The sequence below is a fragment of the Poecilia reticulata genome, chromosome 19 (genome assembly GCF_904066995.2).
Source record: "Poecilia reticulata chromosome 19, P_reticulata-male-v2, whole genome shotgun sequence".
NCBI classification, from domain to species: Eukaryota; Metazoa; Chordata; class Actinopteri; order Cyprinodontiformes; family Poeciliidae; genus Poecilia; species Poecilia reticulata.
Window position 1 is genome coordinate 21,452,711 of NC_088848.1, and position 12,064 is coordinate 21,464,774.

Sequence of the window (12,064 nt, forward strand, 5' to 3'; positions counted from 1 at the left end):
AGAAGTGAAACCGTGTGAACCTTGTGAATGAGGACCTTTAGGGATGTAGCACAGATGCTATCTTCTTTGTTGAAGTAACTCGCGATGCTGGTGTTCAGCATTTGTAAAGGAAGTTAGTTTGTACTGCTGTGTCTGGAGTTTGCAATAATTGAAACTAACCAAAGCTGACGAGGCAATTAGCAAAGATCAAGGCTCGTTTATCAGATTAAAATTTGATTTAAAGCTGCAGAATGCAACTTTTATAGATGTGTAAAAAAAAAACATTAATAGAATATGTTTTTTACATCTCTATTAAAACTGCCTCCATATTGTCACAGTTTGCTATAAGGCAGATAATCTGTGAAAAAATCGTTCTCTAACCTTGGGCTGCATCTGGAAAAATGCACCGCTCCAGAGCAAAAACAGCCAATCAGAGTCAGGGGGAGGGTCTTAGCGCTACCAATCAACCACATGTATGCACTGCTAATTGCGCTAATAGTGGAGAAACAACTTGCTGTTGGAGGAAGTTGTGGGGGAGGGAGGATGAGCAGCACCACATGAGATTGTGACTGACAGCTCTAAGACCCGCCTCCAGGCTCTGATTGGTTGTTTCCCATTACCAAAAGGAGGACTGGGTGAAGGTAAAGTAGCTGAACATTTTTTCACATATCTGTCTTATAACATTCTGTTACACAGTTTCAACAAATATGTAAAAAATAAAAATAAAAAAAAGCTATTTTTCTATTTTTTACAAGTTACCTACTGCAGTTTTTCTTATTGGTCTGATGTGATGAAATCTTAACTTTCAGCAGCTCAGAAAAACTTGAAAGATGAAAAGGTATTTTAGCACTTTTCACTGATCTGATGGTTGAATAACCTAAATAACAGATTAAAAACAATTTTTTTTATAAATAATATAAATAATAAATATATTTGTTGTTGAGCTCATATGTTGATTTATTAAATAATTTAGCAGCAAAGGGGGTTTGTTGATTTTTTTATCATCATGGTTTTCTATTCAAATACATGTAACTGTGATTAATTAATTACAAAACCCTGCATCTTAATTTACTAGAGATAAACAGTAAATACAATACCAAGTTTACAAATGATGATTTAATTTATTAACAGAAAAAAATCCCAAATGAAACTAAACTGGCTCTACATGGGAAAAAGTAATCACTAAATGATGATTTAGCTGATTAAAATAATTTGGAAAGTTGTGTTTGCTTTCCATAGCAATAGTTTATTGCAGTACCTGTGCAATCATGACATTGTTTTTTTAGTGGTTGATTTTAATATTTTCTTTGACGATCTGAAACGTTGGAGTGAAAAAAGGTCAAAAACAGAAGACGCTTGAAATGAGTAAATACTTTTTCGAAGCACTGTGGTTAAAACCCACATCTGTCCACATGCTGCATAAGTGAAGATAGAGAGAAAATATTGTACGCTGAGCGCAGAGTTTAGGACATAATCATTTAATCAGCAAAGCGTTGAAACCACAAAACACAGGAAGCTGCAAGTCTTTTGTAAGAAAGTGTCAGAGCTGTTTGAGAAGTCAGTAAGCGCAGCAGAAACACCCGGAGATGAGGACAGTTCAGTTCCCTGGGTGCATGCCAGCCGTAATCAAAGCTTTCCTGATTACTGGTGAGTATAACGGACGCCTCGTTTTCCTCTGGTGAAAAAGGTGCAACACTTTTAGAACACAAAACAAAACAAAACTACAAATTGGCGAGTCAGGGTGACAACAGCAAGTTGTCATCCTGACAAGTCAAGAGTCTTGTCAAGAGTCTAGAACTAACTTGGAGAGGTCACAAAGAAATTAGAACCTTGAATTGCAAATGATGTCTTTTTGCAACAGATTGGATTTAAATTATTTTAGAACCTTGTAACTAAGATACACACTAAAAACCCTCAAACTGAAAAGGAGGAACTCTTCTTTGACACTGATGTAATGGCAAACTCTGTTAAAGTCTGTACTCCGAGATAGAAAGGCCAGCAGAAAGAAAATACCAAAATAAAATATTTTAGGTGGTCTCTGGTTAGCATTAGCATATTGTTGGTTGCCAAAAGAAGGACTGAGCGCTTTAATAATTATTTTATTTGATATATTCTACACAATACTAGAATAAACATGGTTATATTCCCAAGGTAAAATGTAGGTTGGTGTATCGGTCACACACTAATGTTCGTTGCATTTTTGTGGTAAATCATCAAAACCAGAAGTCTTTTTACTTCCATGTTACAATTCTAGAAATTTTTATTCATAGATTATTTTTTTACAAAGTGCCTCAAATGTTTGTGTGTTTAAAAATAGACATGTCAAAAAGCATTTATACCCTTCTCAGTAGTTACTGACCTTCAACAGGTTTCTAAAAGACTTACCATTGGTGATAAACTCCAAGTCTTTGCGGTTGGAAGGTCTCTTTGTCAACACACAGGTACTTAACTCCCAACACAGGTTTTCAATCAGACTCAAGTCAAGGCTTCGCCTGGGCTGCTGCAAAAAGGAAGAGAAATATTGGTTAAATGTAAAGATTATTGTAAACTATTACTATGATAGCTAAGCAGTGATGATCCGCTTTTCATCTTTATCACACTTAAAAATAATTGAATTTGCTTCGTCAGGAGTTAGCAGCTGGTGATATGGAGGGTGAAGCTCCTGACATGGTTCTAAAACAAACAACAGCTAAGCTGATGTATGTTTGTTAGCTATGAAGGTTAGGAAAACAGCAGCCATCTTAGCTCACATTTTTTGAATGTATTAAACAAAAATTATTTAATTTTGATGGACGAAAATAATTTTGTAGTTTGGTTAACGTGTTGTAATGAATTACAACTTAGATGAGGTTTAGATCTGTTTTTAACCAAAGTCAGTTAGCGACTTCAGCTTCAAACATGTGATGCAGCCAGATCAAAAGATTATTTCAGCCAAGTGTGAAAAACAACACTTAAGATAATGAGGGATTTTGATGGATAAATTATCTGTAAAATACACAAAAATGTGGGTTGTTTGAGTATTTTGGTTCGTTTCCAGGTTTCCATTTTTGGTCATTTCCTTGTTTTTTCCTTACTTCCTGCATATTTAGTTATTCCTTATACTTAGCTTATTTATTCCTTCTCTTCCTTTATTGTATTTTTGTTGGTTATTGTTCATTTCCTGCCCAGCTCATTTAAAGTTTTACATTAAATACATCAGCCTGCCTGCCTGGTCTCACCTCACAGCCTGTTTCTAATTTGCCACCAGTTGTTTGTCAAGTCATCAAGCTCCTCACTGTCAGTCACACTCTGCTGGACTCCTCTGTTCATTTCCACCGTTTTCTCTTTATTTCCTGGTTTATCTTGTCCTGCCTGATCTTTTGCCTGATCCCAGTGAGCCTAGTTATAAGTTCATAATTATTATTAAAAGAACTTCACTTCACCAGTGGATGCCTGTTCCGCCTTCATTTGGGTCCGACCACAAAATGACGACAGTACTGAATGTTGAGTAATGAACACTGCATTATGTTAACTGTGCTTGCCACCACTATTTTGTGTTCAGCTTTTCTTTCATTTTGTACATTATACTTTCAATCTCAGTGAAAAATATTTACCCCATTAAAAATGCCCTGTTTTTTTAGGGAGGGATTTGACACTTAAATGTTTCAGATCATCACACTAATTGTAAAATCAGACAGACATAACCTGAGTAAATCCAAAAAGCAGTTCTCAATTGAATACATTTATTAAGAAAAGCTATCTAAATCAATATTTTAGTGAATGCAATAAAAGATGAGTGAAAACTAGGGCAGGGATTTTAACGCTTTAATTTTGATGAATTTATTCCATACCCTTTAACATGTCAAAAAAATTTCACATGGAAAATAGCTTTTATTTTTGATTTTTAAATAAGGGTTCCAGCCGGAACCTTTGTATTAACTCGTTTCTGGAACGCACATAAATCCGATGCACAAAAGCACCATGCACACAGCTTGATTCATTTTTTTTATTTTTATTGAATCCCATGGCTCGTGAAAAGAACATAATTAGAAAATAAACTGTGAACAATAGTTCACAGCATGTATTCAAACAACCCAAAGCGTTAGAGTACCAATTATATGCTATTTACTTGATATCTGAAAGACACAACTAGCTCAGCAGACACTGTATCTTGTATTAAATAGTTTTTCTATTCTATTGTTGAGAAATCAGGCCTTGGTGTGTCTTGTAACACAGTGAATTAGCGTTGTGGTGTAAGGGGTCAGTACAAAAGCATTGGGAGTAAATGTGTTTGACTGCTTGGTGTCCGTGTTAGACACGACCCATTATGTAAGAGGTCACACCCTGGCCACTGGAAACTTTATCTGACACTCTGAAGGCACTCAGCATGTCGAGCTGATGTGACTGAACTGATTTTTATTTTTTTTATAAATAGGAACAAGTTACTGCCGCTCACTTTCATGTGGTTTAGATTTGATGTGTCTTCCATACAGTAACGACTCATACAGCAAAAATTAAGAGTAAGAAGCGTGGCGAGGTTCGGGCTGTGACAGATCTCCTTACTGAGCATTTCTGCACTGTTTTAGCAGCGCAGTTCCCACAGCACCACTCCACCTATTTTGGCTCCAGCTGGGGGATCGAGTGCTTGGCTGATGGGTGCCATAAATTTTAGTTTTCCTCCTCTGCCCTCGGTGTCCTCAGCTAGATTAGCTAGCAATGACAGCTGACCAGAACTCACTCAAGATTTATAAAATCAAAACACACACAAAAAAAACAACCTAAGCAGAATTTTATTCAGCAAAGTCAGCAATTTTTGGTTGTTTGGGGCATCGTGCAAAGTTTGTGTTGTAGTTTTTCTTTTTGTTACTCGATTATAATTTGACATCCAGTAAGACTGAGGCAGCAAAGTTGCAGAAGTGAGTAATACTGCCAAATATTGGGAGGTAGCAGTCACTTAAAACCCAATGTTTTTGACAAATTTTTAAGAAAAATTTGCAATAAGTTCACAATTATGCATTAGCACAATAAAATGTGGGAATCCGTTGATTTTGCGTAAATTCCCATGACCATGAAATCACAAAAAACTGGAACGCCTGACTATTGAATCTAGAAACATTTCATGCAGTAGGCTCTTTGTGTTACCAGTGGTGCCCCCAAAAGGGGTACAGCGGGTGCCATGGCCCCACTTAAGAAATACTGGCCACCCCATTGAATTTCAAAAATAATGAAATATTTCAAATTCGTTTAATCAGATCCATAATAAGCATATCTACTGTATATCTTTCTTAGTTATGTGGAAGTCGTTGAGTAAGGTCTGAATTTTGTTCTTAGGTGTAGTGTACATGTGTCTGTAGGTACTGTGTTTGAGGTATAAGCCAGAAGTCAGAGGTTTACCTCTCTAACCACAGACAACCTGGCAGCATGGAAGCTGGTTCCATATCAGCAGAACAAAGAGAAGACAGACAGTAGATGTTGTGATTGTAAAAAAAAAAAAAAAACAGGAAATAGTGATGCTCTAAAGGAAAGACAGGCTGATCAGTGTTCAGAATATGCCTGACTAAAATAATAATCAAAAAAGTCTACGGCTGCAAATTTTTGACCCAGAAATGTTATTTTCAAAGTGCTGCTTGTGCATCAATGCACCCCCCAATCATCACCCGGTGCAGGCAGGTGTGCAAAACAAGTGTCACAATAGAAGTAGGCCTTATCTGATCGCAGTGACAGAAACAGCTGTGGGTTTACAGTCTTCCTGTTTATGCAGAACACCATCTGTGTGCTGAAAATAATGAAGTACAATCTCTGTTTTTCAGATTGTCTGCTGGTGAACGTAAAGGGAGATGGAGGAGATTCGGAAGAGAAGCTAGGTGGGTCAACAAAGAATGAGCTAACTCCGTGGCTAGAGCTGAACAGCATGTAGTATTAAAATGTACTTTTATTTTAAAACATTTCTAGTAGGAAAAATTGTTTCATATGAGGGGAAAAAAACTGATGGTAATGTAGATATTTAGTGTGCAAATTAGCAAAGTCACTTTACAATCTGTCCCAGAAGCACAGATCTGAGACATTAGCGCATGTGCAAATAAGCTAACGGTACGATCTATACTGTTATCTTATTGGTGCATGCACTAAAAGAAATACTTCCCGGAAGGATTTTTTTATTTCTTTTTTCTTTTCTATTGCATTGTAATTGTGTAAACAGTATATGGTTTAAAGTTAATAAAAATACAAATAGCAGTTCAATCGCATTTCACCTGACTGCTATTTCCTAAAAAAAAGTTACGCAAGTAAACATATATGTCTGACTACGAAAAAATGTGAGGAAAGATGGATAAATAAATGTGTTTCCCATAAACAGATTGGATATAGTCTTTAACATAATTAGTTAATGTGCATAATAAAAATAAAGGTCTTCTCTTGGTCCACCAGAGGACGCATTGACAGTGTAAAAACATTACAGTCCAGAGAGTCCAGTACACATTTTCTTTTATACAAACTAAATTGTAACAGTCATTATTCATTGAGGGAATTATAATATTGTCTAGGTAAAAATGTCTTAATAGTGAGTAATATTTTTAATTAATATATCCAGATTATTTTATTGTTTATTTTAGCGCATACGCAAACAAGCTAACTGCATGGATTGTGTTTCTGGGACAGATTGTAGAGTGACAAACGAATTGATGCAGAATTTGGAAAAAACACCAACCACTAGGTGGTGATAAAGTGCTTCCAATATGATTATTAGCATGTGTGGAATATCCATTAATAGTGAATAGGAGCAACAGTTAGCATCAACAAGCTAACTGCTGATCAGAATAAGGCATATTTGAGAGTAAAATCTAACAATTCAAATAAAGGTTTGAGCAAAGTTCATATTATGTATAGAGTTGAAAAGTGTTGCCGGGTGAACAGTTCACCTTGTAAGCTGTTTTCACAACTAAATCCGTGTGTTGCTGTGCTAACCGTGTGCCGTTGCTGCTAAAAATACCCCACCGCTGACCAGCTAACTTCTGTCGCTCTAACCAACAGTTCCTCCTCTGTATGTTCTGGTTCACAGAGATATCTTCTTATCTCCACAGAAAATGACACATTGCCTTTGTTTATATCATTTCTCACTTCACACATATATCCAGCTACTCAAATAAAACCTTAACTACAAGCCCAAAAAGTGTAGTGACAGCATAAACAACGTTGATGTGCATAGAGTGGCTTGCAAAGATAATCACACCCCTTTTTCAGGTTCGGCTTGTTACAGACACACAGTTTCTGTTCTACCACCATGAACTGTGTAGTCAAATTCTACTGCTGATGTAACTGGAGCTTTGTGTGTTGGTCAAAACAAATGGTCAAAATGTAAAAAAAAAAAAAAAAAGCACCCACTATTAAGCATGAAGGATTTGTGATGAAGAGGGCCTGTAGGATATTGAACCTTGTAAAACTAAGTGACATCATGAACTCCTTGAAAATACAACCAGAGTTTTATGAAACAGACTAGTGGTCATCTGTAGTAAAACAACAGAAATAGTTCAGCAGACAGAAAACCAACCAGAGAGATACTGTGTGATCCAATCACAAAGTATTGTCTTTACAACTGGGAGCAGCTGGTTATCGTCCGAAAAGCTCACATAATACCTGAACTACGACCCCAAATGCCAGAGGAGGAGAAAGGGAGGCTTCATGGAACAATATCTTCTATCGACCACAATGGGGAAAAGAATTATATCCTCTACTCCAACTTTTCTCTGAACAGGTTTCTGACCAAACAGCCAGAAAGCAGTAACCTGCCCTGGATAGAGCCATCCAGGAGTATCATCTCTGCTGCCTGAAAATTGAGCTGTTAGCATCTCATGACAGTCATTAGACTGCCATACTTCACTCTACAGCACAGGTGTCAAACTCTAGTTCTGGAGAGAACTGAATTGAAAACTGCTACCTAAGACATTTCCCCCACTGAAATGGATGGACTCAAACTAAAAGTAGCATTTTTCAAAGTTCTTGAAAAAGAGATTCTACTTCTTTTTCAGCTTCTTCATCAGAGCAGTCAAAACATTTGTTCACCATCCTTAGAGGTGTTGGAGCAAGAACACTGCAAAAACACAACATTTAACCAAGTATATTTGGTTAAGTTTCTGATACAAATATGTTAGTACACCTGAAATGAGAGAAAAAAATCACTCACAAGTAACTTTTCAGCAAGATACAAGTTTGTTTTAAGCCAACAATTCCTTAATATTGATGGAAAAAGTACTTGTCAATGGCAAGATTATTTCACTTTTAATTTGGAAAAAATGTCTTATTAGTTAAATAATCTACTGATTTCTTTGTAAAGTTTTGTGTTTTTGCAGTGAAACATCCAAACCCTGCAGGTTAGATCGACTAATCTTGACATGACCATCCTCTTCATCACTCCACCCGTCCCAGTTTTAATGCTTCTACTTGGTTATCCGGCTTTGGCTCTGACCTGCTGTGACCTCCTGGCCCTGAAAGATTCCCAGATATACAGGATTCGGATTGCAAACACTTGTGACGCAACTTGCATTGCAGACGGGGAGCGTGACACCGTGAATCAGACCGACGAGTAAACATGTTGCGAAATCAAACGTGTCTCCTTCATTCACGCTTCAACGCGCGCTTGCTTGGCATTCAGCAAGCTGGCTTTCTGCTTGGTCATCTTGGTCATGGGGGAGAGGCGCCTCGTGGTCACTGACACTTGTTTTGTTTCCAGACTTGAAGTACGTTTTGATCGGAGGTGGGATCGGCCTTTTCCTGTCCGCCCTGTTTATTCTGTCCAAGATCTGCATGATCAGGAAACAAGCGGAGATAAACTTCCCAGGTCAACAGATAAACCTGCCAGGTGAACACATTCACCCTCCCACGTATTAGATAAATTGTAAACTTTATTTCTTTGTTTTTTTTCATGATGTAAAATCGTTTTCCTCTTTAGAATCAAGCGTGAGGAGACCTTCAGAGGTAAGTTGTTACAGTATGTCACAAACTTCAATGTATTTTATTGCAATTTTATGTGACAGACCAAGACGAAACAGGACAGAAAGTGTGACCATTTACTCAGATGCCACTAAATAAAACCTAATGCAGAATGAGAATTCATTTAGTAAAGGCTTCAGAGGTTTGTTGGAGAATAATAGAGAACAAAAAAGCAACATGAAGACCAAGGAACCCAGCAGACGCGTTCCTTGGTCTTCATGGAACGCGTCTGCTGTCTTATTAAAAATGGAAAGTACAGGCGTGCGATTTTTTCATATTTTGATATCAACCCGATACCAATGTGATATGGGCCAAATCGCAGATATAGATGCTGATACCAATACTTTTTATTGAAGTTTTATATATTTCATCAAGCTTCTGACCTTCAGATCTTTTTTCTATTCTCTTTATTTTGTTCAAACCTAAGACAGTAAGTGTCTGCTAAATATTTTAACACCACATTAACTGGGCCTGTTGCAATGAATCAATTAATTGCATGATAAATTAAAACAAGTTCAAAAATTTCCAGCTGCATGATTTAGCATTTTTCTCTTTTCTCTCTTTCTACCAAAACCAGGATGTCAAAAGTTCTCAGTCTGGTGTTTTGGTCTCAACTAGCCCCTTTTATTTGAAGGACAATTTTTCACTTCATAATTCATTTTATTTGTCATCTCCATTGTTTTATTCATTTATTTTGGACATTTAAAATGTCTTACAGTTACAGTGTTATATGTTCATTAGAATTTTAAGTTTATTGATTTTTGAGAATTACTATACCATTATCATTATATTACCTGGAAATGGTCTCAAAACAACAATATTATCATTTATCACAATAACTTTTGGGATAATTTATCGTCCAGCAAAGTTTGTTATTGTGACCAGCCTACTGTTAACATGATTTGTGTGCATTTTTCCTAAATAAGTGTGAAAAATTTGCATTTGAGAGCAAATTTAAATAAAACATTTTTCAAGATAGAGCTGAGAAACTACAAAACAAAATGTCAAGACGGAATCTGAAACTAAACACATTGATTTTACCACGTTGGTATTGATCCAATACAGAATTGGCTTTGATGTTATTGATATTTTAGATTTATCCGCCCACTTCTAATGGAAAGAGCACTAACAACAGAACCAGCCAAGAGATTCTGTAAAAAATCTGTAACTTGTAAAGAAAGAGTGTCTAACATGGTGGTGGGGGCATCATGATGTGGGGTAAGCTTTTCTGTAGGTGCAGGAAACCTGTTGGGAGGTTAGACAAAGCTAAATGTTTAGAGGATGCAAAAAAATTATAGGACTAGGGTGGAGGAACAGCCAGCCATCACACAGCCAGAGCTACAAAATGTGCTAAATTGGTCCAATTAAAGTCCAGACCTGACAAAACGTGACAAAGTTTACCAGGTGTGAATATTTTTGTGACACACTGTCAATTAGCATAATCTGAAGCAATAAGCAATCTCCAATCATCGTTTTTTTGTTATTATTATTATTATTATTATTATTATTATTATTATTATTATTATTATTATTATTATTATTATTATCCTTCACCACAGCCACATTCTATCATTTTGAATCAGCCCAGCCACTCAGCTTGCAGCGGTATCCAGTGACAAGCGGTGCTAAAGGTCAGGCAGAGGTCAGAGCGGCGTCTGGGTGAGGAGTCAGTCACACGCGGCTCCATGTTGCTTCTTGTGTTGCAGCGCTGAACGGTTCCACCTTTTCTACCTCTTGAAAGGCATCACTGTGGAGCTGCTGATGCATGTCTTATTGGTTCTTTCTTGTCTCGAAAACTTTGTAAATAAAATATTTTTTGACATGTACCGTGTGTGTTTGGATATTTTTTAAAAAGTATTTTACTAAGAAAAAGCACTCTACTCAGGCGGCAGTTTTAAACATGTCCACCAGATGGCAGCACCCACCTTCAAAATGCCCTCTCATTTGGCTCACCAGAGAACTCTCAACATCAAAACGCTGAAATATAAAGCGTTTATCACTCATTTTCCACTATATGTGCTAACTTACTGCATATACAGTTTCATACATTAACTCATTCTGACTCCTGGAAAGGTAAGTGGGAGTAGAAAGTGGATGAACAGACTCATTTGTGCATTTTGCATCCTTAAAGCATGTGTTCAGTCAAGCCTGCGTGTCACGCTGCTCAGATTGGGCCTGCTGTGTTTCAGTGCCGATTTACCTCCACTGCATATGGTGGATATTAACATTATGAGACCTTTACCCGCTTTCTGACAGCATCTCCTCCACAATGGAAACACATGCAGGAGAATCAGAGAAAATCTTCTCTAATAACCCAGACGGCATTTATACAAACAGTGAGTAATAACTAGCAGATGGAGACGGGTTTTAAATGGTGATTTGAGCCGTTTTCTACATACTGACTGAAGTTCAGCTTTTTCCTCCTCATGAAAACTGAAGAAAACGTCACCCTCTTTAGCCACATGTACTATTAAGTGAAGTCAGAGTTAGAAAGGAGCTATATTTTCAACAAACTCCGAGCCTCTTATTCTGTTTGCTCTGTTTGCTGAAGTCGTCTGGGGAACTGCTATCAACACTTGCTTTAGGTCGGGTCCAAATTGAGGCCAAAGTTTGTGGAATTGAACCCAAACGCAGATGGGGAAAAAGGAGTCTACTTGAACAGAGACACATACACAAGAGGAACTGGAAAACATTCGACAGGAAACAGCAAAACAATGGGAACGACAATCGGCATGGAAAACAATAGAAGGATCTGATCAAGAGGTAATCGGTACCTCTTGATCAGGACACAAACAAACGAAATCAAAAATACTTTCACGAATATAAGAATCTAAGATTATAAGAAAGAACCTCAACACTAAAGCATGAGTATCTTACACTGGGCATGACAACAACCCAAAATGTCATGACAATTACCCTTTTTACCTTCTAAGCCAGCTCTTGCTCTGACGCAAGACTGCTGATTTGATTGACATCCCCCAATGAATCATGTCTAAACATGATAGATAATCCAACTAGCTAGCTAGCTATCTAGCTAAATAGCTATCTAACTAAATAGCTAGTTAGATAACAAGCTATTTAGCCATCTATTACTATCTATTTCAGTGGTGCCCAAAGTCGG

At 37.1% G+C, this 12,064-nt stretch overlaps 1 protein-coding gene and 1 long non-coding RNA gene across 3 annotated transcripts in view; one reads left to right on the forward strand and one right to left on the reverse strand.

Moving 5' to 3' along the window:
- The window catches only part of LOC108167289 (uncharacterized), a 98,923-nt gene that overhangs the window by 40,467 nt on the left and 46,392 nt on the right, over positions 1 to 12,064 (reverse strand). Inside the window, exon 2 of the long non-coding RNA XR_014084959.1 lies at positions 2,365 to 2,479. This is a non-coding gene — a long non-coding RNA (uncharacterized LOC108167289). The remainder of the gene's footprint in view (positions 1 to 2,364; positions 2,480 to 12,064) is intronic.
- On the forward strand, positions 1,505 to 10,769 carry LOC145549042 (uncharacterized). 2 transcript variants are annotated; one of them, XM_081600171.1, is made up of 5 exons: positions 1,505 to 1,626; positions 5,769 to 5,822; positions 8,684 to 8,812; positions 8,903 to 8,928; positions 10,503 to 10,769. In XM_081600171.1, exons 1-5 carry the CDS (start codon positions 1,566 to 1,568, stop codon positions 10,557 to 10,559), a joined length of 327 nt encoding a protein of 108 aa, XP_081456297.1. In that variant the 5' UTR covers positions 1,505 to 1,565; the 3' UTR covers positions 10,560 to 10,769. The 2 variants fall into 2 exon arrangements, with proteins under 2 accessions (XP_081456297.1, XP_081456298.1); XM_081600172.1 differs by having other exon boundaries at positions 1,507 to 1,626; positions 10,527 to 10,769.